Source organism: Balaenoptera musculus, chromosome 9, assembly GCF_009873245.2.
Source record: "Balaenoptera musculus isolate JJ_BM4_2016_0621 chromosome 9, mBalMus1.pri.v3, whole genome shotgun sequence".
Lineage (NCBI taxonomy): Eukaryota > Metazoa > Chordata > Mammalia > Artiodactyla > Balaenopteridae > Balaenoptera > Balaenoptera musculus.
The window spans coordinates 7,297,863-7,324,875 of record NC_045793.1 but is presented as its reverse complement, the minus strand read 5'-3'; the positions used below and the strand labels follow the sequence as shown (position 1 = coordinate 7,324,875).

General features: G+C 54.0%; 1 protein-coding gene across 1 annotated transcript; it reads left to right on the top strand.

The window, feature by feature from the left end:
* Positions 1-1,175: 1,175 nt before the first annotated feature.
* On the top strand, positions 1,176-25,457 carry ZNF282 (zinc finger protein 282). The gene is made up of 8 exons (XM_036862887.1): positions 1,176-1,437; positions 4,649-5,068; positions 11,907-12,033; positions 12,537-12,656; positions 14,399-14,518; positions 16,026-16,139; positions 17,265-17,378; positions 23,051-25,457. Exons 1-8 carry the CDS (start codon positions 1,273-1,275, stop codon positions 23,842-23,844), a joined length of 1,974 nt encoding a protein of 657 aa, XP_036718782.1. The 5' UTR covers positions 1,176-1,272; the 3' UTR covers positions 23,845-25,457.
* Positions 25,458-27,013: the final 1,556 nt, after the last annotated feature.

The window sequence follows — 27,013 nt, the reverse complement described above, 5'->3', positions numbered from 1 at the left end:
GATACTCATTCTTTATCCTGGAAGTATGCCTAGCAGAGAAAGTACTTGATAACTGTCCTTCTGAGTACGGTGCTCTAAGCACATGTCTCACTTGGACCAATAATGCCCTTTCATATACTAAATGCAGTGGAGCAAAAGAGTACTAGTCTGGGGTGTCTCTCTGGAAGGTCTGCCTCTACACAGGGCGATAATCAGCCTTGGAGATCTCTGTCTTAACAAGATAGGGACTAGTCATTTAGGAAGACAGAGTAGACACCATTTTGAGGATAATTACAAGGACTTACCTTTTGGAGGTAATTACCTTTGTTGAGTGCCTATAAGCACTGTTCTCATTTGATTTATAACTGTGGAATAGACATTATTTTCGTCATTTATATATGAAGAGACCAAGTGAAGCTCAGAGAAGTGAAATTGCTCACAGTTACAGCTAATGAGCGGTGATTTTGGAATTTAAACTCAGGTATATCAAACTGCAAAGCCCACCCGCTGCCCAAGCAGCACCTGGCACATAGTAGGTGCTCAGTAAATATTCGTGGAATGAGTGAATGAGTTTTCCCCTTCCCATTTCTTCTCCATCAGCTTATCTTGTCCTCTCCCCCGCTCCTCCTCTGACTTGGCCTGACGTTTCAAAGTGACGTTGACTTACATTTAAAGGTTCTGGAAGAGGCTGCTGTTAAAATGCAGTGAGCGCACCTTACCTGGGAGGAAGAGTTTGGCCCTCTTCTGACACAGCCCAGGTCACTTCTCTGTCATCCAGGCCAATGCGAAGGCCTGGAGTTGATCCAGGTAAATTTGGATTGAGAAGAGGGAGAGTGGGGAGGTGAAGGCTGCAAAGGAGTGAGGCAAGAGGAAAGGCCGGAACAAAGAGTCTGGAGACAATTGCCAATTTTTCAAAAGGGTCAGGTCCTTTGGGATGGGATGCCCAATAAATATTAGCCGAATTAACAGAAATCCAGCCCCAGGGCTCCCCTGCCTTGTTGGGGACTCTAGGGCAGGCCATCCCACACTGAGAGGCATACCCGCGCAGGGCCACTTTGGGGGCGGCGGTGGCCCCCTGGCCTCGGAGCGGCCCCGTTGGTCCCCGCAGGCGGGCAGGAGCTCGGAGGCCATTGGCTGGCGCGCGGGCGGCGGAGGGGCGGGGAGCGCCGCCGAAGGGGACTGTTTGCTCCTACGGGCTGTAGATGGAGCTGTCCGGCCCCGGCGAGGGGGAAGGCGCTTGGAAAACGTTCTTCTTCTCCCTGGCCGGCCCGAGCGGGGAACAGCGCTCCCAGGATGCAGTTTGTGTCAACACGGCCGCAGCCTCAGCAGCTGGGCATCCAGGGCCTGGGGCTGGACGGCGGGAGCTGGAGCTGGGCGCAGGCTCTGCCCCCGGAGGAGGTCTGCCACCAGGAGCCGGCGCTGCGCGGGGAAATGGCCGAGGGAATGCCGCCCATGCAGGTGGGTGCACCCCCGCCGGCGCCATGGCCGCCCGCCTGCCGTGGGGGCGGGGCGGGGCGCCGGGCAGTGGGCGCCGGGCGGCTGGGGGCCCGGGCCGCGCGGGGCGGGGACGGAGGCCGGGTGGGCCGGGGCGCCGGGGGCTCGCGCGGCAGGCCCGGCCCGGTGCTCTCGCAGGCCCCGCCCGCGCCCCGGAGCGGAGGGCGCCCGAGGCCGCGTGCCGGCAGGGCCCAGAGCCGGCGCCCGGGGAGGCCCCGCGGGGCGGGGTGCCCGGAACGCGCGGTCCCCGGGCCCTGGCGGGGCCGTGACCGCGTCACCCACCCCGGCCCGGGCTCGCCGAGGGGCTTGCCGGCCGCACTCGCGCCGGGCCGGCGACGTGGGCGCGCAGGGTACCTCGTCAGGTCACACTGCGGCCACTCTGACGAAAAGATGTTTTAAGCGGTGTATGGCCATCTTTCACCGAGCATAACGAGCGATTCACCCTTCCCCGGCACCGGCTGGGACGGAGGGAAGGGGCCGCTGAGAGGTGATTCTGCCCTCCTTCCAGCGGGGGGCAAACTTGGTTGCACATTAGAAGCACCTGAGCAGCTTGAGACTCCTGACGCCCAAGCCTCGTCCAGACCGGTTAAATCAGCGCCTCTGGGGTTGAGAATAGGCACCAGTCATTTCGTGAAGGTCCATAAGGATCTCAGTTCCGGAGTCAGAGCTCCAGAGCGGTGTGTAAAACACGAGGACCTGATGCTGAGAGAGGCCTGGATAGCTTTGCCGGGAGGAGAGTGTGGGAGCTGACCCTGGGCTGGACCCCGCGGAGCCTCCTCTGTCCCTGGCCTGGTTCTCAGCCAGCCGGGTTCTGACAAGTTGGCCAGGAGTTGCTGTGTCCTGTTTGATCATTTTTCAGCTTTAGGTCTGCAAACCTGTGTAGGGGAGCAGAATTTGCCGCCCCAAAATATGCCTCTTTGGCATAAGGATTATTTTAAGATGGTTATTTTAGAGAAGCTGCAGGCACAGGAGAAGCTCTGAAAACCAAGTAGGAGTTCCCTCTGTAAAAGAGAAATCTCCATCGCTCTACCAGGAAGAAGAGCATGACTTAATGTCTCTAAGAACTCTTACCAATGGAGAAGGCAGGGACTTACACCTGCATAAACCCGTACACCCTTGTGTCCTCTTCTTCTCCTGGTCACCTCCTGTGACTGACTCCTCCACCCCCCAACATCATCTTCTGTCTTTAGCTGAAGATGGTATTTAAGGTAGTGGCCTGGGCCATTCTGGCGAGTAACTCAGTTTTCTGGGTCTCTCCCAGGTATACAGGAGGTATACGTGTTTTTGTTTGTTTGTTTGTTTTATTTTATTTATTTTGGCTGCATTGGGTCTTCGTTGCTGCATGCAGGCTTTCTCTAGTTGTGGCGAGTGGGGCTACGCTTCGTTGAAGTGTGCAGGCTTCTCATTGCGGTGACTTCTCTTGTTGCAGAGCACGGGCTGTAGGTGCGCGGGCTTCAGTAGTTGTGGCTCACGGGCTCTAGAGCGCAGGCTCAGTAGTTGTGGCGCACGGACTCAGTAGTTGTGGCTCGCAGGCTGTAGAGCGCAGGCTCAGTAGTTGTGGCACACCGGCTTAGTTGCTCCGCAGCATGTGGGATCTTCCCAGACCAGGGCTCGAACCCATTTCGCCTGCTTTGGCAGGCAGATTCTTATCCACTGCGCCACCGGAGAAGCCCCGGTATACATGTTTTTAAACTTCGTCTTTCTCATATTAGTCTGTCTTATGTCAATTCGCCTGTTAGACCAGCCGAAGAACCTAGAAGGGTAGAAGGAAAATTTTTGTTCCCCAACACCTGCAAAAAGTAAACCGGGCCCGGTGACTCTCTGAACTTCCACCGTCAGCCCTTGCCCCCTTCTGTAGGCCAGGCTGGAATGATGCCTGAATGAGCCCCAGGACACGGCTTTGCTGGAAATATTACTGCCTCTTATGCAGCAGGGTCTGGGGCCCAGGCCCTGCTGCCCTTTCTCCCGTGTCAGGAGTGACTCCCTGGAAGCTGGGTGATGCGCCTCCGTGGCTGTCACAGCTGCTCTGAGTTAGAGAGGGCAGTGAGCATGCCTGTCCCTGCCTGCCCAGCTCACCTCTAAGTAACAGGTCTCCACTTCGCCCAGCCTGAGGGCCTCTTCAGCAGCAACGGAGAGAACAGAAAATGACACCTCCTCCTGTCCCATGTGGCAAGGGGAGGCCATTTCAGCCCTGCTGTCCAGTAAGCCCTGGGTGCTGGTATGGTATGGGGCCAGTTCCCAGGTCACCAGTGCACAGTGACCACCCCGCTCTTGGTCGTAGGGCTCGGCTCCTAACTTGCACCCAGGGGACCTCGCCCTCCAGGGTAAGGACCCAGAGCTGGGGGAGTACCAGAGGGCCGGGACCATCAGGTACCCCTCCCCCCTGGGAAGCAGAGGGGGCTGGGAGGTCTTCTCTTCCTCTTAGAGATGTCGCCTCCTCCTCTCCTCAGTGAATGACATTTTTTGGCAAACCCACTTTTCTTTTGGAAAATATGAATACGTACTTACGTAAGGAGACAGAGCTGCTCGTCTGCTCTCTTGCTCGGGCTCCCGGTGTCTCCCTTGGCCGCAGCCCTGCTGGGAAGGGTGGCGGCCCAGTTACCTGAACTGTGTTTTTTGTCACCTGCAGCGCCTAGAACTACTCCAGTTGACAGTGCAGCGAGGTGCTGTGGAATGACCGGCCACTTCTCTGTGGCTCTGTTTCATCATCTTTAAAGCAGAGATAGATAATCATTCTTGCCCTAACCTGCTTAGAGATCGCTGGGAAGATTAGGGGCAGATGACTGACATGAAAATTTTTACTTTGAAACAGCAAACAGTGGGCAGCCCTAGAGTTCATCATTAAGTCTAGCCCATGAAGAAAACAGATGGGCTCGCCAAGGAAAGTGGTTCGTGACATTTTAGGCTGGGGTCCACAGCCTTGACCTGTCAGGGGTCAAGGTGGGGTGGTAAACTAGTGGCCAGCTTGACTCCTGCAGGTGGGAAGTGGGAAGATTGGGTGCGTGGCTGCCCGAGCTCTTGCTGGCATGTTAAGGAACACCGTAGCCTGAGAGGCAGGGGCTTGGCAGGAGAGCAAGACTCTGCGGCATTTGATGAGTTGTCCCCTGCTCTCAGGCCACCCTGCCTCCTCACACAGGGTCTCATCCCCGCTGTCACTTTCTCCCTCCTCGCACAGGCTCAGGAATGGGACATGGACGCCCGGCGACCAATGCCTTTTCAGTTCCCACCCTTCCCAGATAGGGCACCCGTCTTCCCCGACCGCATGATGAGAGAGCCCCAGCTGCCCACGGCAGAGATCTCTCTCTGGACCGTGGTGGCCGCCATCCAGGCCGTGGAGAGGAAGGTGGATGCCCAGGCCAGCCAGCTGCTAAACCTGGAGGGCCGGACGGGGACGGCCGAGAAGAAGCTGGCCGACTGCGAGAAGACGGCCGTGGAGTTCGGGAACCACATGGAGGGCAAGTGGGCCGTGCTGGGGACCCTGCTGCAGGAGTACGGGCTGCTGCAGAGGCGGCTGGAGAACATGGAGAACCTGCTGAGGAACAGGAACTTCTGGGTCCTGCGGCTGCCCCCGGGCAGCAAGGGCGAGGTCCCCAAGGTAAGTGGCGGTCCCCAGGGGCAGGGATGGCGGAGAGGACCAGCCCACGTGGACAACGCTCTTTTTGTCAGGCCTTCTCACAGGCGTCTCTGGCTCCCTGTTGCCTGACTTCAGTGTCTTCTTCCCAGAGCCTGCCTCCACTCTAACCACTTCGTCTGGAATGTTCCACCGCAGCGAGGCTGGCCTCCAGCCGTTCCCCACGGAGCCCGCAGGCCCTGCCTGTGAGCCTTTGCCCTCACGGTTCCCAGTCCCTCCCCAGGTGTCTGGGCGTCCGCAGATTCCGACAGCGCCTCATGCTTGGGTTTTCCCCTTGGCGCCTGCAAATGACCCTTTGTCACTGGTTATCTTTGTGTCTGCTCCTCTGAATGGTTGGGGACTGACCCAGACCACGCCAACCAGAGTCGCTTGAGTCATGACCACCGCCCTCCGGCGGGCCCTCCTCACAGCTCAGAATTCACGCTCCATTTCCTGTTCCCTTTTCTCTCCTGCCGTCCCCGGCTCATCAACCCTGTGGGCTCAGTCAGCACGCCCCTGAGAAGATGGGGTCACCCTCCGGAGACTCCACGTGCAGCTGCATGTACTCTGCCTTCCTGTTACTGTGGGCTCGCCACCCCACCCCTTCACTTGCTCCGGGAAGTCACGCAGCATCTCCCCTTTGTCCGCTGCGTCGTCACCGCCTCCCTCTCCACTAGCTCATCCCCACCAGCTCGTAGACATTCTGCAGCGTCGCCCGTCTCTGTAATAAAGAAACCTCCCTCCAGTCGTGCCTCATTTCTCTGCTCCTCTTTAGAGTGGTCTTTCCCTGCTGTCTCCGATTCCTTCTTCATTTTCTCTCTCTCCCTTTTTTAACCTTTTTATTATAGAAAATTCAAACCTAGACAAAAGTAGATCGAATTGTGTGATGAACCCTCATGAATCCATCGTCCAGCTTCTGCAGTTATCAGCTCTTGGACAATCTTGTTTCCTCTGACTCCCTACCCACATCCCCCTCCCATTTTATTTTGAAGCACATCTCAGACAGCAGTCGTTTTAATTGTAAATATTTCAGTAGGTAGCTCTAAAAGGTAAGGACTCTTTTTTTAAAGTAATAATCTCAAGATTATCACTACCATAACAAAGATCTCAACCTACTCAAATATCCAGTCAGTGTTCAGATTTTCAGTTCTTCCAAAAATATTATATATTTTTTCTGTTAGTTTGCCTGAATCAGAACTTGAATAAGCCCACACACTGTGATTCCTGTGTCTCTTAAGTCTTTTCAATCTGTAAGTTCCTCCTTCATCTCTCTCATTTTTCCTTGTAGTTTATCTGTGGAAGAAACTAGGCCATCTGTCCTGTGGAATTTCTCACTCTCTGGATTCTGCTGCTGCATCCTCTGTGGTCTCATTTAACATGTTCCTCTCTTCTCAGTGTTCCAGTAAATTGGTGACTGGATTATTCTCCCTGGAACCCACGTGGTTGAGGCTTTTGCTGCCACTTCTCCATCCTAGTGGTCTTGCCAGGGCTCTAATGACATCCATGGTATTAAAGCCAAGGGTTGTTAAAGCCATGGTATTAAAGCCTCAGTCTTCACCTCCCTGCCCTGTCAGCAGCATTTCATGCAGGAGACCCCTCCCTCCTTGAAACACCTGTTCGCCTGCCTTCCAGGATCCCCGCAGCCCCTTGGTTCTTTTCCTGCATCACTACCTGCTCCTTCTCAGTCTTCTTCGCTGCTTCCCCCTCCTTTTCCTGACTTCTAGTGTTTGGAGTGGTCCAGGGCTCCGTCCTGACCTTCTGCTCGCTCCCTACACTCCCTCCCTCATGATTTCATCCAGGCTCAGCGTTTTAGATGCTGTCAGCTCTCAAAGGCAGTCTTCCCCTCCCGCTCTGTCTCTGTATCCTGCCCAGACTTCCTCCTTGAATGCAGAGTCACGTTCCTGCCTGTTAATTCAGCATCTCCATCAGGATGTCAGTAAATATCTTAGATTTAACTCGACCAAACTGAACCCCCGATTTCTGCCTGAACCCTGTTCTACTCAAAGTCGCCCTCCTCTCCATCAGAGACAAGAGCATCCTTCCAGCTGCTCAAGCCACAAGCCTTAGGCCCATCCTTCTCTCCTTTCTTTCTCACACCCAACTTCCGCCATATTAGTAAATACCATCTGATTTTTCTTCAAAATATACGCACAGCCCGGCCACTCCTCCCCGCCTCCACGGCGCCCGCCTTCGTCTGTTGAAGCCATCATCGCCTCCCGTCTGATTATTGCCATGGCCTCCTCCCTGGTCCTCTTGTCTCCATCCTGGGCCCCCCCACCCCATACAGTCTATTCTCAGCAGAGCAGCCAGAGTGATCCTTTAGAAATATCAGTCAGTCATGACTTCCCTGTCAGTCCAGTCCAGTGGTTAGGACTCCGCACTTCCACTTCAGGGGCCGTGGGTTTAATCCCTGGTCGGGGAACTAAAATCCCGCATGCTGCACGGCGAGGCTAAAAAATAAATATTCATAGCTTTCTTCCCTGCCCCCGTACCCCCAATAAGGAGGAAGAAAAAATACAAATCAGTCATATTACACCTCTGCTGAAAACCCCCCAGATGGCTCCCCATCTTATTCAGCATAAAAACCCCCATTTCGTCAATGGCCCCCTCCCTCTGGCCCACCCATCCGACCTCATTTCCCCCTCACCCCCTCTTGGCCACTCCTTGCTCCCCACGGTCCCATGGCAAGGACTTTCCTCCACTGAAGGGCCCCCTCCCCGTCGCTCCCATCAGGGGTTCTGCTCAGCTGTCACTGGATCGCTGTCCCTTCCTGGCCCCCCAATCCCAGCACACTCTCCTCGGTCCCTGCTCTCATTTCCTCCAAAGCACTTATGACATCAGGCTTCTTATATACTTTTTTTTTTTTGTCTCTTGGTTGGTCTTCCTCTGCTTGGTTCACTGCAGTGTCTCCGTGCCTACAGCAGTACCTGGCTTATAGCAAAAAATGTTTGCCGAATGACTCTCCAGCTGGAGGGCTCACGCTTCCACGTAAGGGACTGGGTCTTCTTAGTCTTTGTGTCTGGTAGCCGACCCAGTGGCTTTGCCGGAGGAGGTGCTGGACAGGGATCCATTGAGGCCACGCAGAGCCGAGTTCTCACAGTGGCTTTGGTTCCTCCCTAAGCCACCCCCAGCACTGCAGCCCCCAGGGGCTCGTTTTTGTAGAGTTTGGCTTATATAACATATTGCCGTGCGGCATAGGTGGCATCTCCTCCCACGCTGCCCTTTGCCCTTGTCTGCACTCTGCATTTTAACTCAGTGCTGCGTCCCGGCCCTGCTGTGCATCCTGTGTGTTGGGCCAGGCGTTGGGGGTCTTGAGTTGACACGTGCCCTCACGGAACAATGGAATGGTTGTGGGGTCCAGAATTAGAAGGCTTGGGTTTGAATCTTGGCTTTGCCATGTGCCGGTTTTCCTACCGCAAGTCAGCCATGTTTTGTGTTGTCTCTGAGCCTCCTCAATTCCTCTTTGGAAAGAAGTGAAGTATAAATAAGTAATTTAGTAAGTAAACTCCCAGGTGGTCTCTCTGAGCTTCAGTGTTCTCATCTGTAGCATGAAGATGATAATATGCCTACTTTGTGGAGTTGTGAGGATTAACTGATTTCGTTGATGGGACAACACTATGTAGCTCATTGTAGTAGTTATCTATTGCCATGTAACAAATTACCCCAACCCTTAGCAGCCTAAAAAAATTATTATTTATCATTTTACAGTTTTCGTGGGTTAAGAATTCAGGAGCCACTTAGCTGAGTGGTTCTGGCTCAGAGTCTCATGAAGTTATAGTCAAGCTGATGACTGGGGCTACAGTCATCTGAAGGCTTGACTGAGGCTGGAGGATTGGCTTCCAGTATGCTCACTCGCCTGTGTTGCCAGGAAGCCTTAGCTAGTTCCTCACCGCTTGGACCTGCGCCACAAGGCTGCTTGAGCATTCTCACAACATGGCAGCTGGCTTGCCCTAGAGTGAGTGATCCAGAAAGAGAGGCCAGGATGGAAGCTGCAATGTCTTTTATGACCCAGTCTTAGAAATTGTACACCGTCACTTCTTTATTTATTTGTTAGGAGCAAGTCACTCAATCCTGCACTCAAGAGGAGCAAAATTAGGCTTTATTCTTTGAAGGTATTGTCAGAATTTGCAGACATACTTTAAAACCTCCATAACCATAAAGCACCATGAGAATGTTAATTAATGTCGCTGGCAATAGTTTTAATTCATTGTAGACTCTTGGCCTTGCTAGATGCATTCTCTTTGTCAGATTCAAATTTAAGGCTGCTGTCTCTCAGCTTCTCTGTGCCTCGTGGGTTCTATTAATTGGTGAATTGTTCATGGATAATTCATGGGTATTCTGTCCTGTCTGGCTAGGCTGTAGGTTCCCTGCAATCTTGGCCCATGTCTCAGAGTTCTGCTGTATCCTAGCAGAGTGAGGTTTTTGCAGAGTGATGTCTATTTCCAGTTGTGGGACTATGATTGTGGAGTTTTGACTGGTGAAGGGGGGGCAGAGGAGTTGGTGTGTTGGAAAAGATAACAAACTTGGTTTTGGATACATTTAGTTTGAGGTACTTAAAAGATGAATAGGGACTTCCCTGGCGGTCCAGTGGTTAAGACTTCGCCTTCCAGTGCAGGGGGTGCGGGTTCGATCCCTGGTCGGGGAGCTAAGATCCCACATGCCTTGCGGCCAAGAAAACAAAACATAAAACAGAAGCAATATTGTAACAAATTTAATAGAGACTTAAAAAAAATAGTCCATATCAAAAAAAAATCTTAAAAAGAGAAAAAAGATGAATAAATGAAGCCACTCGGAAGGCTATTGAAATGTGAACTTTGAAGGGAGGAAGGAAAGCTGAAGAGTGTCGTCTGCAAAGAGGTAACCACTGAACCTGTGAAAAGAATGAAACGGCCAAGGGGAAAGTGAGGAAACAGGGCAGGGTGAGGGCAGAACCACGGTCCCGGGGGGAGGAAGAGAGAGCAGTACAGAAGACGTGAACCAGGTGGGCAGAAGGCAGCGTGGTCATGGAAACCAAGCAGGAGGAAATTCCAGGAAGGTGGTCTGACCTTTCAGAGAGGTCTGAAGGGGTGAAACCTAACAGCAGGAGGCTGATGACCTCCCAGGATGTGGTTTCAGAGAGTGGGGGATGCTCATAGACAGATTTGGGGGGTTAAGGATGCCTGGATTGGGAAGAAAGCACAGAACGTGTGTCTCGGGATGTGTCAAGTGAAGGGGAAGAGTAGACTCATTTGTGGTGGCAGAGTTGAGTGGGGCTCCTCTCGGGTTGGGGGTCCTGAAGGGGGAACCGAGGGAGACGGAGGGACGGAAAATGCCAAAGGGAAAAGGTGGTTTGGGTTGAGTTTCACAGGCAGGAGGAGGAGAAATGAAGGGCACATGCGGGGGTGGGGGGGGCTGGCTAGGCAAGAAGAAGGGCAGAGATGGGAGTTTGCCAACAGCCACCTGCCGTCAAGGGGAGACCAGAGGAGATGGCGGAAGGCCCGGGGAGCACTGGGGAGAGGGAAGAGTGCGAGAGAAGCCTCCCGGGGAACACAGGGAGATGTCAGCAAGATCACCAAGAGGCTTCCGAAGCAGCCTGGAGCCAAGAGGCCTGAGTGTGTGGCGGTTGTCACCTGCAGAATTTTGTGACTTTTATCTAGAGCAGAGAATTAAAATGAAGAAAGTGGTCTGCATCCGTTTTCCCAGGTTGGGGATTTGCCGAAATCTGGTGGAAGGTCCAGGGAATTAGGAGTTCTAGTTCCGTTTCTAAAGATGGGCGTGAGCTATCAGTCAGTGGGTGACATACAGGTATGCACATGGCACCTGTCCAGTCGCCCTTAGGGTGATGAGCACTTGATGCCAGGGCTGGCATTTATCATTTGTGTACGGGCACTGCCCACTTAGCAAGCAGTGCACCAGCAGGCCTGACACCAAGAGTGCTGCTTTTTTTATGCACACAAAGGTGCCATGTGTCAGGTACAAAGACCGATGGACTAGGGTTAGGGCCTTGGGGAGAACTGAGGGCTTGGATTTCAGAGTGAGAGGGAAAGGCTGGTCCAGCACGGATGGGAGTGGTAGGAGGTAAGGCTATGTGGTCAGAGGAGTGAAGCTCAGATATTGAAGTCTTGGAAGTGAAACCATCTTGAACAATTCTGTCCGAGATGAGGCCATGATGGTGAGTGACTGAAATGAGTACAGACAAGAATCCTTGTCGAACTGAAATAACAGCTTTATGGAGCAGATTAGATGACCTTGAACACCACGTGACTGACATTGGATGCTGGATGACTCAGGCCACAGTGGGACCTTCCTAGTGTTGGCAACAGCTATTCAACACATTCAACAAATATTTATTGACTCCAAACTACATGCGTCTAGATGCTTGGGATATAGCGGTGCACGAAACAGATCAAGATTCCGGAGCCTTAGCACGGACAAGTTTTAGTGACAAAAACGCGACTGTGTACCTAGGGGTGACCTGACTGAAGTACAGGTTCTATAACAGGGTTTTATTGTACTTGGCTCGCTGATATGCACTCCAGGAACCTACTGCATCTCTGTCACCCTGAATGCCAAAAGCTTTACCTTCAGGTACCCAGTTTACCTAAAAGTGAAGTTACAAAGGATGTGCTTAAATGCTTAATTTTTAAAAGGTAGTGGTGACCATCATTGTTACTGGAGGCACAGGAGGATCAGGAACGGAGTGGACTGACTCTGCTGAAACGGGCCGGGCAGGATGGGGAGGACGGGGGCCATGGATGGAGTGGGCCTGGTGCCTCTGATGAGGAGTTGGTGGGGGGGGGAGGAGCCAGCAGGAGGTTCCAGACTAAAACTCTTGTTGGCCCAGGTTCCGGTGACTTTTGTAGACATTGCCGTTTACTTCTCTGAGGACGAGTGGAAGAACCTGGATGAATGGCAGAAGGAGCTTTACAACAACCTGGTTAAGGAGAACTACAAGACCCTGATGTCCCTGGGTAAGGGCGCCTTCCCTCCCCTGTGGCGAGCACCTTGGGAGTGGGGAGTGAGATGCTTCTCGACCCACGGACCCACGGTGCACCACCCCCGGGCAAGGTGTTTCATGTTTATACCTCACGGAAACTCAAGAAACGATTTGCTTGCCTGCTAGGAAGTTAGAATGATTTATAACAGAATGGAAAGTAAAAACAGGGCCTATCACTGCAGGCCTGAACACTGTGCTGCTACCATTCTGGAATTACAGCCAAATAGCATCACTACGCGCTACCTCCCAGCAGCCTTGGATAAGCCACAGTCGCTCTGCTGCTGGCTTTCAGAGACCAGCTGTTTCCACACCAGAAACTGGAGAATCTATTGACTTGTTTTGATAGTTCCTCGTGAGAGATTACCACCTAGAGGACTGCTGGGGTGGGGTGGGGGAGGGGAGAGCTCCGCATCGCCCTTGATCGGGGCCCATTGATCAGCTTCACTCAGCCCTTCCTTCCCTTCCACCTCGTTCCAGACTCGGAAGGTCCAGTGTCCAAGCCAGATGCTCCACCCCAGGCCGAGCCCCGGGAAGAGCCTTGCGTGTGGGAGCAGCGTGACCCAGAAGAGAGAGAGCTCCTGATGGATCCAGACACAGGTGATGGCAGCCGAAGACGGCCCTAGGTCCAGGGCAGGGTGGGAGAGAAGCACCGCCATCCCTGCATGAATTCCAGGCGGGCTTCTCCTGAGTTGTTCGCGGGGCCAGTTCTGCTGCCCTTGAAATTTGGCAGTCACCTACAGGAAGAGTTTCAGGGCCAGAAAGCGCACCACAGATGTTTGTCTTTTGGGTCAGAACCGTGTAGCTCGAGATGCCCAAGTAAGCTGGAGAGAAGAGGAAGGGGGGGTGGGCCTTGCAGCGTCCCAGGCCTGATGGGGGCCCTAGACCTGAGTGTAGCTCCAGCCTAGGGAGGTGGGCAGAGGGGGCTCTGCGTGGCGCATGGTACACGTGGGGTGCGTGGCCGACTGCTTTGGGCCTGGCTGTCTTCTTCAGTATCCTCACTCCGTTCTCACAGACGCCCCATCACAGGCAGACTCACCCTCCAAGGCTTTCTCCTCATTCAGGGAAGATCTTACGTTCTGAGGATCCAGTTCCCCGAGAACATCACACCTGGCGATGGGAGGTGCGAGGCTTCTCGGGACCTCAGCTCTCCTGAGCACTGTTGGGCCAGGTGAAATCTGGTCCTTGAACTGTATTCTCTGCCTTATCCCAGGAACCTTCACCCGTTGGGGCCCTCTGCCCTTCCTCCCTTTTCAGTGGAGGGTGTATTCACCGAAACTTCCCTAGAAGGTAGCTCAAAGGCAGCCCCCTCCCCCCATTCTGCTCTCTTTATTGAGATATAATTCACATGCTGTAAATTCACTTTTGAAGTGTATCATTCAGTTCACCAAGTTGTGCAGCCATCATCACTATCTAATTCCAGAACATTTTCATCATAGGGAACCCCACGCCCATGAGCAGTCACTCCTGTTCTCTGTACCCCCCAGCCCCAGGTTGCTATGGATTTGCCTATTCTGGACATTTCTTCTAAATGGCTCCTTCCCTGTCTTAGGAACCACAAATGTTTGAGGGCAGCAGCTGTGGTAACCTTTCACAGTAGAGCAATGTAACCTCAACCGTTTCACTGAGTTATCCATCCCTGTGCCAGATAGAACAGGGACCACTGTGGCCTTTTTATGGAGGGACCGAGCAGACTGAGAGCCAGAGAGGGCAAGTGACTCATCCTCTGGGCTGGGGGCAGAGGTGAAACCAGGATCCGTGTCTTCCACTTCCTCATGTAGTCTCTTTCCTGCTGTCTCCTGCTGGGGCTAGTGTTATACATCACACCGTAGACCCTCATAAGAGGAACATGCCCCTGGGGTCACGTCATGGGGTCTGCATGGAAGATATGTTATTGTCTTTTATCCATCCAGGAATGGGGCTGGGTTGCTTCCCTTTGCCCAGTCTAACTTCGTGTGTGTGTGTGTGTGTGTGTGTGTGTGTGTGTCTGGCCCACTCTTCCTGACTGGGGTGCAGAACAAGGACGAATGTGTCCCACACGGAGGGAGACCTGTGGCCCGTCCTGATTAGCACCCACCCAGGGTGGGCTGTTTCTGGAACCCTCTCCCAGCCTTATCACACCTCATTTTGTGGCTTGGCCTACCCCCTTGTCCTGAATGCCGATCGCCTCTCTGCTCCCAGGACCTCCTGCTCCTCGGGGTTCCCCATAGTTGCCCATAGAAACCCAGGACCCCTGTGCTCTTCCCTGGCCAGAGCTGTCAGCCGTGCTCCTGACCCCGAGAACGTCCAGCTGACGATCATTCACGCAAACAGCACCAAACGATGTGATTCTCTGTCCCCAGGAGCAGAGCCCCTGGTGCCTGCCCAGGACACGCCCTCTCAGGTGAAGCGGGAGGAGGCCCTGTGTGCCCGGGGTCAGCGGGGCCTGGAGGAAAGAGCCATCCCCACAGAGTCCATTACCGGTGAGTGAGCTGACTGGCCGCCCAAGCCGGGTGGCAGAGGAAAGGTCCAACGTGGTCTGCAGGCGCCCAGCATTGTCTGATGTGTGTGCCAGGCCAGAGGCCTGAGCTGAAAATGGAAGACTGTGGGTCCAGGATGGATGGAGAGACAGGGTTTCCCACGAGGCACAGACCCGGCACACGACGTGGACGAGTTGCCAGCACGTCTGGGCTTAGCCGTTCTGTTTTCTCTTCTTTGTAATATCAGTTTTTAACTATTCCTTTCTTCCCTTGGAAAGCAGTATCTGCAGAAGTACTGAGTGTGAGGCATTTCACAGGTCCCGTGGGTGGGGGAATCTATGGGTCCGTAAGACCGGCTCCCGACTGGGAAGAGCTTTCGTTGTTTTAACCAAGCATTTACGGCTGCTGCCTCTGTGTCAGGCCCCGCACGGCCGCCGTCCTGTCAGGTGGTCTGGATAGCTCCTCTTCGATGGCATTCCGGGTGGACTTTGTACGTGAGATCCCTGTTAGAGAAGATATGTATTTATTAGTCAGAGTTCTCCAAACAGTCAACAGGGTGAGTGTGTGCGTGCGTGTGTGTGCGCGTGTGTGTAGAGGGATATTGATTGAGTGAATTTAAGGAGCTGGCTTTTGCCAACTGGAGCGCCGGGGCGGTCTGCCGGCAGGATTCCCTTTTCCTCGGGATGTCAGTCTTTTTCCATTAAGGCCGTCAGTGGGTGGGATGGGGCCCACCCACTTTATGGAAGGCAGTCCACCTTACTCAAAGTCTAGTTAAACTCCTCAAAACAAAAAAACAACACAGAAACATCGAGAATAATGCTTGGCCCGGTCTCTGGGTACTGTAGTCTAGGCAAGTGGACACGTAAAATTAACCGTCACAAGATATAGTAACACACTGTAGCTCTTTACTTATCCACAAGTTAGAGCACCACAAACCTCATCCCCCTTCGTCAAAGCCTCACACTCATAGGTAAGTGATAGCAGCCTCCAGGCAGAGGAAAGCCGCTTCCTGATTCATCCAGCCCGAGAGCATCATGGTGCTTCAAAGGGATCTTTAAGAGATAAGAAGGCAATAAAGGGTAAATGAGGTTTAATAGACTCTGCAGAGGAAAGAACGTGTAGGATACATCTTAGAAAAGTCCCGTTAAGGTGGTTAAGATAAAAGGCTTCCTGGAAGGTGTCATTTTCCTGGACGGTCCCTGCAGGAGGAAGACCTCCTTCCATGGTGGTGCTCAGGCCTCAGGCGTGAACCTCGGTTGAAGGAGTTAAGTTCCTGAAGGACAGGAACGCTCTCTCGATGACATCACTGTTATGTCAGCCCCCTGTAGTATCCACTTATTTGTGGCAAAAGCTCCAGCAACTGAGGCCAAGCTGACCTAAAGCTTTAATTAACTAGAATAATTACTGTTGATGTTTAGGGAAGAGAACTAATTGCATGACAGGAGAGACTTAAAGCACCACCTTGAGGGCGTGTCCCCTGACACCTTTGCTGCTCTGTTCCCGCAAGCAGACTCACCAGCTTCTGCCCATGACCTCCTGTCCCGGATCAAACAGGAAGACCCCCCGTGCGTGTGGGATCAGCACGAGTTGGCGGAGAGGGACATCCCAACGGACCCCAACTCAGGTGAGCGAGCTGTCGGAGCACGCGGGGGATGACTTTTGTCACTGCCAGAAAATCAATCCGACTGAGTCACTTTGGTCAAAGGCCAGTGAAGGACTCAGGGAGTAAACTACAGTGTGTTCCTCAGGTGGCGACTTTGTACACATTTTGGCATATAACTATTAGAAAAGTGGGGGGGATTTCTCTAAAGGAATCATTACACTGACAATTTGTACTGTCAGTGAACGGATACTAAAATGACTTCACTGATTTCTGAAATATAATTAAAAAGCCTTTTAAAAGTTGTATGTATTTCTGTGACAGAAAGAAAGAAAGTAATTTACATTTCCTGGAATTTTCCTTGAGTGAATAGTAGTTAGAGGTCTCCCAGGAAACTTCTGGGGAGAGTCCAGGCATAAAGGGAAGCATAAAAGAACACTAGGGAAGCTCTGCCCGCCCAGGCCCCACGTGCGTGTGCGCGCGGGCGTGTGTGTGCGTAAGGGCGGGCGTGTGCATTTGTGTGCGTGTGTGCGCGTGTGCCTGTGTGTTCACATATGCTTGCAGAGCTGGAGGAGGCCAGTGTCATCTTGTTTGCTGGTTGTGACCCCGAAGTCTCATCCCACCCCGCACACCAGGAAAAGAAGCAGCTGTAAAATCTAGGGTTCCGCGTCGTTTGTCAACTCTACAGCTTCACAAGGGGGGAAGTTGAAGGGGTCCAGGGTGGAAGAGAAAGCAGCGCCCTCCCGACAGGGAGGCGGCAGTGTCCACTGCAGTTCCGATTAATGACCTTTTGTCCACCGCTTCTGCCGTTGCCGATCTGGAAGGCCGGCCTCTCCTCTCTTGGTCCTGTGGGCCGTCAGAGGCCAGGCTCCCCTCCGGCCTGGCCCCGCAGATGGCCCTGGGGCTCCGAGGACAGAGCCAGAAGACCTGGGTTCCCATCCTGGCTCTGCCGCCACGCAGCCTCCTCCCTGGCAGCAGCGCCAGTGAGGTCCCATTTGGGGAGGCTGTTGACGGGGGGACAGGGATACCCAAACTGCCACACGCCCTCTGAGCAGAGCAGCGGCCTCTGCACGTGGCAGTGTTCGAACTTTTGGTGGGATGCTCGGTGGAAGGGAACAGGCTCTAAGACTGCCTTCTTTCCCCGAACAGAGTCTCTGATCTCCGCACACGACATCTTGTCATGGATAAAGCAGGAGGAGCAGCCGTACCCGTGGGGCCCTCGCGACTCCATGGAAGGAGAGCTCGGATTAGATTCTGGCCCCGGTGAGTGGTGCACCCAGCGGGGCCCCTGGGCATTTTGTCCAGAGGGATGGTTGTTCACCCAGCCTAGCCCCTTACAGGGTGATGTTCTGTCATGGCAGCCTTTCGAAGGCCTGTATCAAAGCACTGTCCCCTTTCCTTCTGGAGGATGGCCGGTATGTTAGTTTCCTAGGGCTGTCTTAACAAAAATACCCAACTGGGTGGCTTAAAACAGCAGAAATTCATTCCCTCATAGTTCTGGAGGCCTGAAGTCTGAAATCAAAGGGTCGGCACGGCCATGCTCCCTCTGAAAGCTGTAGGGGAGCCCTGCCTTGCCTCTGCCTAGCTTCTGTGTTTGTTGGCGATCTTTGGTGTTCCTTGGTCTGTGGATGTGTCACCCCGATCTTCTATCTTCACACGGTCTGTGTCTTATAAGGTCACGAGTCACATTGGATCAGGGGCCTGGTCTCCTCCAGTATTACCTCATCTTAACTACACCTGGAAAGATCCTATTTCCAAATAAGGTCACATTCTGAAGTACTTGGGGGTCCAGATTTTGATGTATCTTTTGGGGGGATACAATTCAAGCCGTAACAACAGGGAAAAGCGAGCAGGCTGGGAGCGAGCTGAGGCAGTGGTGTCTGAGCAGCGGGTGATGGCAGCAGGTGGCCCACACACTAGGAAACACTCACCAGAGCGCCCAAGGCAGCTGACATCCCAGAGTAACTGGGAAGATCCTGAAGCTCAAATAGGAAGGGGGGACTTTTTTCTGCCGACAAGTATGAGGCCAAATATCTCCCCTGACTTGGATCTCTTGGGTCTTTTTGGAAGCTCCCCTACTGGCTGAGGACCTTTGGCATGTGTTGGTGGATTAGGTAACACGTAGCGTCAGGCTCACATTCCTTGCCAGGGCCAGTACCACTGAAACAGCTGGCTTAATGTCCTCTGGGTGATTGGGGTGGTGAAGGGAGAGTTAATCATATGTTCCTTGCTCACATTCCTGACACCCTCTAAGAGCTCGAAATCCACGTCAGAGCTGAGGACATGGGTTATTTCTGAATCTGAAGGGACATTTAAAACCCAGGTGAGTGGATCTCACTCTCTGTGAGACAAACTTAGTTCAGTCTGGAAGAGCAGAGTGGGGCCGGAGGAATGGGCAGGGGATGGCGGAGGAACGGTGCCCATCCTTGTCTAAAACAGAATTTCAGTTGTCCTCTTTCTAACCTGCTGGTGGGGTGGGATGTGACAGGGACATCCAGGGGACTGCCTGTGAGGGCAGGAAGAAGTGATAGCGGTTGATGCTACCCCATCCTCTGCAGCGCTCAGGCCACCATTTCTAGCCCTGGCCCTGAAGGCAGGGGTACCAGATCATCAAACATTGTGCCAGGAAACTCTGCCCAAATCTTTGTCCCTCAGCGCTACCTTCCGATTTCTCCAACTTGGCTAAGAGCGTGTGGGCTTCAAGGAGCCTTATCCTGGGACCTCTGTGGTTGTGAAAACAATGTGAGAGACTCGTGCAGAAATCACCAGGCTTTGCAAATTACCAAAACGCTTTCCTTCTCCAGTTCGAATATGCCGAGCGACTCATAGAACAGTTTGCCTCGTGTTGTTTTGTCTCTGGGAGGCCTTAGAAACTTTGCATTTGGGAAGAAATGCCCGGAATTGGGAGAGAGGGGTATCTGGAAATGCTTCTCCTGCCCGCCCAGTCACTAGAGCCTCTTATCAGAGCCTCTTGTCTTTCTCCCAAAATGAACCTGCCTTCCACTCATTAATGTTGGAATGTGAAATTAGTATCTCACTGTGATTTCTCTGAGGTTTAAAACCCACCTAGTGCTGTGGTTGCCAAGGACAACCAGGTGGACTTTTGGTAAGACATGGCATCATGTGGCAGTCTTCTGGAGGGGGCTTGGAAGGGGAGAGGGGGCAGGGCTAGAGAGTAAAACGCAGAAATATATACATGTTCATGCCAACCCCCTTCCCTGGCCCTGCCATAAACAGGAGAGAAAGACCTGGTGTCCTGCTTAACTCAGAGTCAGACGTCAGCCTAACTGGACATTACATTTTAGTAAAAAGGATTCCTGGCTTTATGTATTAATGAGTGGGTATTACTCTCTGCTCTCTGAGAGTTAGTGTAAGGCAGGAGAAAAGTCTGGTTCACTCAGAGGTAATGTGCATGGGGCTCCACTGAAGCAGGAAGTATGAATAGGAGTTTGGAGTTCAGTGGCTCCTGGGTGCTTCTGGAGAGAGTGGGGAGCCTCAGGCCAGACCACCCTACCCAGACGCCAGCACTCAGAACACACTCGCAAATCACAGGATACGATTTGAAAGCACCCTCCTGAAATTCCCACTTAACTGCCTTGGGTTGAAACAGTGATTCCAGCCTTTTTTAGTCTCTGTTACTTAACAAACATTTACCTCGTGCCTGCTCTATGCTATGCAGTACTGCAGGCACTTGGAATAAGTGGTGAAGAAGGACCAGGGGCCTGTCCTTTTGTGGGACGGTGATGGGCAATAAGCAAGCAAACAAGATAAAGTCGGGGCGGTAAATGCTCTGAGGGTAACGACTCAGGGAAAACAGGAGGATGGGAGTCGGGGCAGGAAAGGAAGAAGCACTTGAGTGTGTCCAGATCATGAGAAGGAGCTAACCATGGGGCTGCTGGGGAAGGGAAGACCACAAGAGGGAAGGCCATAAGGAAGGCCATTTGAGGAATGAGGTTGGAGCAATAGACAAGGAGGAGTCTGACCACGTATGACCTATGGGCCAGGTTAGCATCTGGATTTTATTCTAATATGAAAGGAGACTAACAGAGGGTTTTAAACACAGTGGTGACATGATCTGGTTTACATTTTTAAAACGTAAGTTTGGGAATTGACTGGAGTCAGGTGGGGAGAAAGAGCCAGAAGCAGGGAAACCATGTAGGAGCTAATGTAGTGGGTAGAGACCAGGTCAAGAGGTGATGGTTGGAAATATAACTGATGGATTGTCTGTGGCGGATGAGGAGACAAGAGTGACTCCTAGGTTTTGATCCGGAAACACTGGGTGAATGGTGGTGCTGTTTGCTGAAATGGTGAGTCCTGGAAAAGCAGCAGATTAGCTGTGTAAATTAGGTGTTCTCTTCTGGACCCGTTCAACTTGAGATGACATCCAGGTAGCAATGTCAAGTAGACAGATGAACATAGGAGTCTGAAGTTGGAGAGCCTGGGGCTAGATTGATTGGGGAGTTACAGGTTGCAAGGACTTCTGACACCAACTACCTGGAATTAGGCCAGACTTCACAGGTGAAGCACCTCGTTCTCCACATGACTGCTCTCACCTTACACAGCAGCTGCAAGTTCGAGGGTCCCCAGCCCACCCACACTTCTGACCAGCTGGCTGCAAATTCAGGGGTTTCCATTAATGCCTCAGGTGCAGTAATTCCCTAGAACAACTCACAGAACTCAGGAAAGTGCTATACTTACAATTAGTTTTATTAGAGCTAGAGGATTCAAATCAGAACCAGCTGAAAGGGGAGACCCGCAGGACCAGGTCTGGGAGGGTCCTAAGCACGAAGCTTCTGTTGTCTACTCCCTGTGGAGTTGGGAGTGTCACACTCCCCACACAGTGATGAGTGACAATATTGCCTACCAGAGAACCGCACCGGAGCCTCTGTATCCAGAGTTTTTACTGGGGTTTCTTTACATACGAACAATTGATTGAATATTCAAACTGCTTTAAAGAATAAAGACATTTATTCTCTTACGTAACTAAGAGGTAGTCCAGTTTTAGCCTTGTTTGGTTCAAGGATGCAGCTATATTATCAAGGACCCAGGTTCTTTCCAACTGCTTGTTCGGTCATCCTTGGTGTGGATGGAGCAAGCTGGCCACAGCTGTTCCAAGCGTCACCTCCAGACCCAGAGGGAAAGGAAAGGCCGTCTTTTTTCCTGCACTGTCTCCAAGGAGTGAGGACGCTTTCCTGGCAGCCTCCCAGCAAACACATCTCGTCGGCCAGAACAAGGTCCCGTGCTTGTATCTGAATCAATTACTGGCCAGTGAGTTCTGGAGTTAAAGTCCTCATGTTAGAGGCGGGAGGAGAAGGTGTGACGTAATCCCCATGGAGAGTGGAAAAGTGGGGCATGCTGAGTCATGGGGTAGGATGCCAGGGTTTGAGGTGTGTGATCTTCTCCAGCAGTCTTCAGCTACTTGAGTGCTGTCACTGCATTGGGGTCCCCCAGGCAAGCCCAACAGAGGAGAGAGGGGCAGAGGGACCACAGGAGCTAAGCTGGGTCAGGAAGGGAGAACAAAGGCGGGGGGCGGGGGGAGCAGGAAGGCAGTTGACAGAAGTGGTCTGGTGCTCACTCCGAGTTTGAAGAATGATCAGAGTAGGATTAGGATTGTTTGGGGTTGGGTTTCCTGGGAAACAGTCCCTGAGATGGAGGTTTACGTGCACGTGGTTTCCTTGGGGGTCCTCTTGGGAATAACACCCACGAAGGGGTGAGAGTAGCCAATCGGGTAGAGGGAGAAGCAAGGCCCACAGTGCAGCTGTGACAGAGGCCACAGCCAAACCTGCAGGATTGACGGCATGACATCCTGGATTGAGGCTAGGAGAGTTACGGTGGCCCCTGCCCCTGGCCAGTGTCCTGTGGAAATGGTTCTCTGCCTGCTCAGTGTTGGTTGGGATAGAGGGGGGCAGGCTGGGCCCAGTCTGTTTAGGAGTGTCACGTAAGGAACACGTGTCACGGGGAGGGGGCTCCTGCAGGAAGAAAGCACTGTGAAGTGGGGATCGGGGAGGTGATGGAGGGTGAAGGAAAGAGAAGACTCCTAAATACAGTCAGCAAACCCAGTTGTGCCTTGGAAGTCGGAGTCCTGGGCCTAAGCTCGCTGCTCTGATGCTCAGAGCCTGGGCTTTGTGCCCCACTGACACCAGGGTAGTGCGGAACCATGAACCCTGGAGACTCAGGGATGCAGGAAAGGGCATCATCGCAGGAGCGAGACAGGCGCTTCCTGGGGAGGCTGGCTGGGCAGCCCCTTCCACACGAGGATGTGGAGAGCACCAGTCACATGTGGTCCGCGGCCAGGTGGGGTCAGGCGCCAGGGTGGGACTCATATCAACCCGGCTGACCCCGCCGCTGTACAAGGCCGAAGGCTGCCTGCTTAGTGGAGACATAACTGCACATCGCAGGGTGGTTATGCGCCCGGCTCCCTGCATTCCCCTCCTGTAGGCCTTCCCCTCCTGTAGGCCTTCCCCTCCTGTAGGCCTTCACCTGGGATAGGTTCTGGCAAACTCTCTCCCTCCAGTCGAGAGATTCTCCGTAGGTAAATTAGCACTGAACATCAGAATACAATTAAGTCTTATTATTTCCAGGCGATTCCGCCTTCCAAGGGGACTTCCGCAGACCGCCGCTCCTCCGCCCACCAGCTCCCGGCATCTGCGGGTGTTTCCTATCCTAGCTGCGTGCCACCTGCCTGACCCGCTTCAGGTGCTCTCCAGCTGGTGGCTCTGTGCGGCTCCGAGGGTTGGGGAACCCTCGAGCACAGGGGACGTGATCATTTGCCTTGATCAATCCCCTCATCCTTTAGAGAAGCTGAGGCCCGGCCAGCCTGTGACTCGCAGGAAGCCGCAGAGGAACTAGTTAAGGCCCGGGGCCCCCTTGCAGGGACGGCGTGAGTCCTGGACCGAGCAGTGTCAGCATGTCGCTTCTTCGTGTCTCCCCCCCAGGTGACAGCCTGCTGATGGTGAAGAACCCGCCCCCGGCCCCGCCGCAGGCCCCGCCCGCCCCGCAGAGCCTGCCCCCGCTGCCGGCGCCCCCCGAGGACGCGGGCGGCCCCCCGAGCCGCGGCGGGGGCGCGCTGCTGGACGACGGCTTCCCCGCGCTGCCCGGGGAGCGGGGCGCGGGCGGGGCGCAGGCGGGCGGCCAGGCGGGCGGCGGTGGGGCCGCGGGGGGCGCGGGCGGGGGCCCGGGCGGGGGCGGCGGGGGCTGCGGCAGCTGCTGCGCGGGCGGCCTCCGCCGGAGCCTCCTGCTGCACGGCGCGCGCAGCAAGCCCTACGCGTGCCCGGAGTGCGGCAAGAGCTTCGGAGTGCGCAAGAGCCTCATCATCCACCACCGCAGCCACACCAAGGAGCGGCCGTACGAGTGCGCCGAGTGCGAGAAGAGCTTCAACTGCCACTCGGGCCTCATCCGCCACCAGATGACGCACCGCGGCGAGCGGCCCTACAAGTGCTCCGAGTGCGAGAAGACCTACAGCCGCAAGGAGCACCTGCAGAACCACCAGCGGCTGCACACGGGCGAGCGGCCCTTCCAGTGCGCGCTGTGCGGCAAGAGCTTCATCCGCAAGCAGAACCTGCTCAAGCACCAGCGCATCCACACCGGCGAGCGGCCCTACACGTGCGGCGAGTGCGGCAAGAGCTTCCGCTACAAGGAGTCGCTCAAGGACCACCTGCGCGTGCACAGCGGCGGCGGACCGGGGCTCGGCGCCCAGCGGCCCCTCCAAGCGCCGCCAGAGCGAGACTAGGGCTGGGCCGGGGGAGGGGAGGGCCCGGCGGCAGGAGCAGGGGGCGGGGGCGAGCCTGTGGGCGTCCTGAGGCCCCACGACCCGATCCTGCCCTTGGTTCTCGGGGCGCCTTCCCTCCCTCTACCCGCCACCTGCTGGAAATCGGGAACAGGAATTGCACTCCAGACGGGGTCCCCTGAGTGTGGGGCAGGGGTCCCCTAGACCTGTCCGGCCTGAATGGACAGCCCAGCCCTTCTCATAGGGTGGACCAAGGGGGCCGGCGCAGGGAAGGTGCCGGAAGGACAGCAGGGAGGTCCCTTTTCCGGCACCTCCCCCTCAGACACCTAGCGTGCCCATTGGGCCTCTAGGGTCACAGATTGTGATCAGGGGAAGCCACCAGGGAGTCTCGGAACCCTTCTGAGATAAAGAAATAGGTCCTAAAGTTAAGAGACCCTAAAAAAGGAAGCGAAGGTGTCCCAGTGAGAGGAGGGACGTGCTAAGGGATGGATCTCCGGGATGACAACACTGCCTCGCGTTTGAATAGCGCTTTATACTTTTTTAAACACGTTTTCTATCCGTTATCTATTTTCACCCTTAGCCTATCCCTCTGAGGTATGTGGGGTAGGATTTTCCTGACTTGGTAGCTGAGGAAAGTGAGACACAGGTGAGATGGTTTGCCCGAGATCACACAGAAGAGAGTGGCAGGGCTGGGACCAGAGCCCTGCCCCCAGCGCAGTGTCCCCACCACACACACTGCCTACCTCTGGCATGTGAGAGACCTCCCCGGCCTGGTCTCTCTCCTCTCTCTTTCCCCTGACCCACCAAAAATAATCAGAAGCAACAGGGGCCAACTCGTGGGGTTACTGGGAATGGGGAATAGATTGACTAGAAAATGCCCGGGGTTGTGCTTCCAGAAGGTTCTTCCTGTGTGGGCACCGCTGGGCGGGCGGGAGGGCCCCCGGCCCCCGGCCTGTCCCTGCCGCCTCCAATCCCTCTACCTGGTGCAGCAGCATCCTTCCACTGCACAGCAGTGACCCGGCCCTCCAGAGGCAGCTAGCACCCTGGCTCAGACCTCATCCTGATGATTTATTCGTTTCCCAGGGCACAGGGGTGAGGGAGAGGCTCTTGCTGCAAGAGCAGCCATCGAGGACGGAGTCTCTTCCCAGGAGGGCCAGGGCCAGTAGGTGCTAGCGTCCGAGAGCCTCGGTCTCTCTCCTGCCCTGAGCCTCCCAACTGGTGCTGTCTGTTAACCGACCATGCTCGTGGACATGGACACAGACCCTCCTCTGCTCCAGACCCTGCAGGCGCCTCGGGAGGCGCCCAGAGGACTCCCCGTGTCAGTACATCTGCTCTGTGGTCCTGATGGGCCACAGCCTCCAGTTCTGCATCTTGCATGGCCAGGCACTGGGGTGGGGTGGCACGCCCCAGGACCCTTGTTTGTGTCAAGAATGACTTCCGCTCCTGCCATCGATCCCACTTCTCTCCCAGCTGGGGAGGACGTGTGTGAGCGCTCTGCTTCTGCCCTTCCCCTCATCTGTGCCGCTCTGCTTTCCTCAGACCCCTTTTTGCCGTGCAAAGGGAATTCTTGAAATTAAATAAAAGGTGTCCAGATTGCAGACTGCATGTTCACAAGGCCGGAGTGCTCTCCAGCGTGGCTTCGTACAGTAAACCCTCAATGAACTGGATTTCCAGCTAACTGGGATTTTTTTTCCCCCTTTATTCTGCTTTTTGAAGGAGGCAAATCTTAAGAAAATGAGAAGCTAAATATAGACAAGCTCAATGGAGTTTTGTTGGAGCAGAAGGGGACCCTCTAGTCCATTGTACTGGTTGGGAGGCAGCAGTATTCTGCTTTTCAAAAGCACGTGGAGAAAATCAACACTTTCATAACCTAAATCATGGGAAGTAAGGCCAACAGGGTTTTTTGTTTGTTTGTTTGTTGCTTCTTTGGGCTGTTAAGAGTATGAAGGAGGGGGAGAAATCCCTACTGAGACATGGGTTTGAAACATTTGAGCCCACAGCTCGAGTCTGTCCCTTTATTTTACCTTCGAGGAGCTGATTCCCAAAGAGGTTTAGTGATGGATGAGTGAGAGAGCCAAGGCCAAGTTTCTGGTTTCTTGCGTCCTAGTCTGGTGGACCCCACGCACCAAGTGCCCCTCGGTTATGCCACAAGTCAACCCAGCCTCCAGCACCAGCCCCTGGGGGAGTCCTAGAGTGAGCTCTAACGGCCCCCCCCGAGCTGAGCAAAGGTGGTGACACTCAGTGTGGACCCTGCAGTCCGCTTACCGAAGCAGGACGGCGGTCCTACTTTGGGGGTGGGTTTTTATTTTCCTTCCGATAATGTGTTAATTAAAAGTATTTTAATTAAAAGATTAATGCATGCAGTAAAAATCGGTTTAAAAAAATAAGAGTAAAACTCTTTCCTACCAGATTCCTGTTGAGAAGCATCCACTGCTAAGAGCTTCTATGTCCTTTAGACCTGGAGGAGTCGGGGCTTAAAGGATGCATTGAATGGAACAGGGGAAGGAGGGAGAGGCAAAGTGGGATGAGGATGGAACATGTCGGGGAGGCAGGAACTGGGGCAGTAAGGCAGGAGACTGGCCTGGCTAGAGCCGGGGTGTATAAAGTTGTAGGTGATGTAGATGCAAGGTGAGTCGTGTCCGGGCCATGGAGGGCCTTCAGTGCCAAGACTCTTCCACAGACAGGCTGCCAGTTAGTCTGCGATCTGCTGTGCCACAGACACCCTCACCCCCACTTAGAACTCCTTAGAAACAGTGCATACCTTCCTCAGAGAGGAAGTCTTGAGATGGCAAGTTTAAGCTAGACGCCACTGAAAATGAAGAGCCACAGGTGGACAAAGTTATCTCACCATCAAGGATTTGGGCGCTATAACTGGCTCTCTGAGATCTGGTCCCGGAATATTGGGTGATGGCAGAGGGTAAAGGAAAAATGAGTAAACACACCAGGCGCAAGACGAACCAGCCTGTGTCTGTGTTTTACAGTGCTGGCCCATCGGTTTGTTACTGCTAGAAAAACATGTAACAGCATTTTATCATCCTGGGACCCTAATAGTTTGGGGGAGGCCATGGCCGTCATTCCATCCAACACTGACTCGCTAGGGAGCCATCATGGAGGGACACCTCTAAAATGGTTATTCTCGAGAAGAGGCGTCCTGGATATAAGAATCTCACAT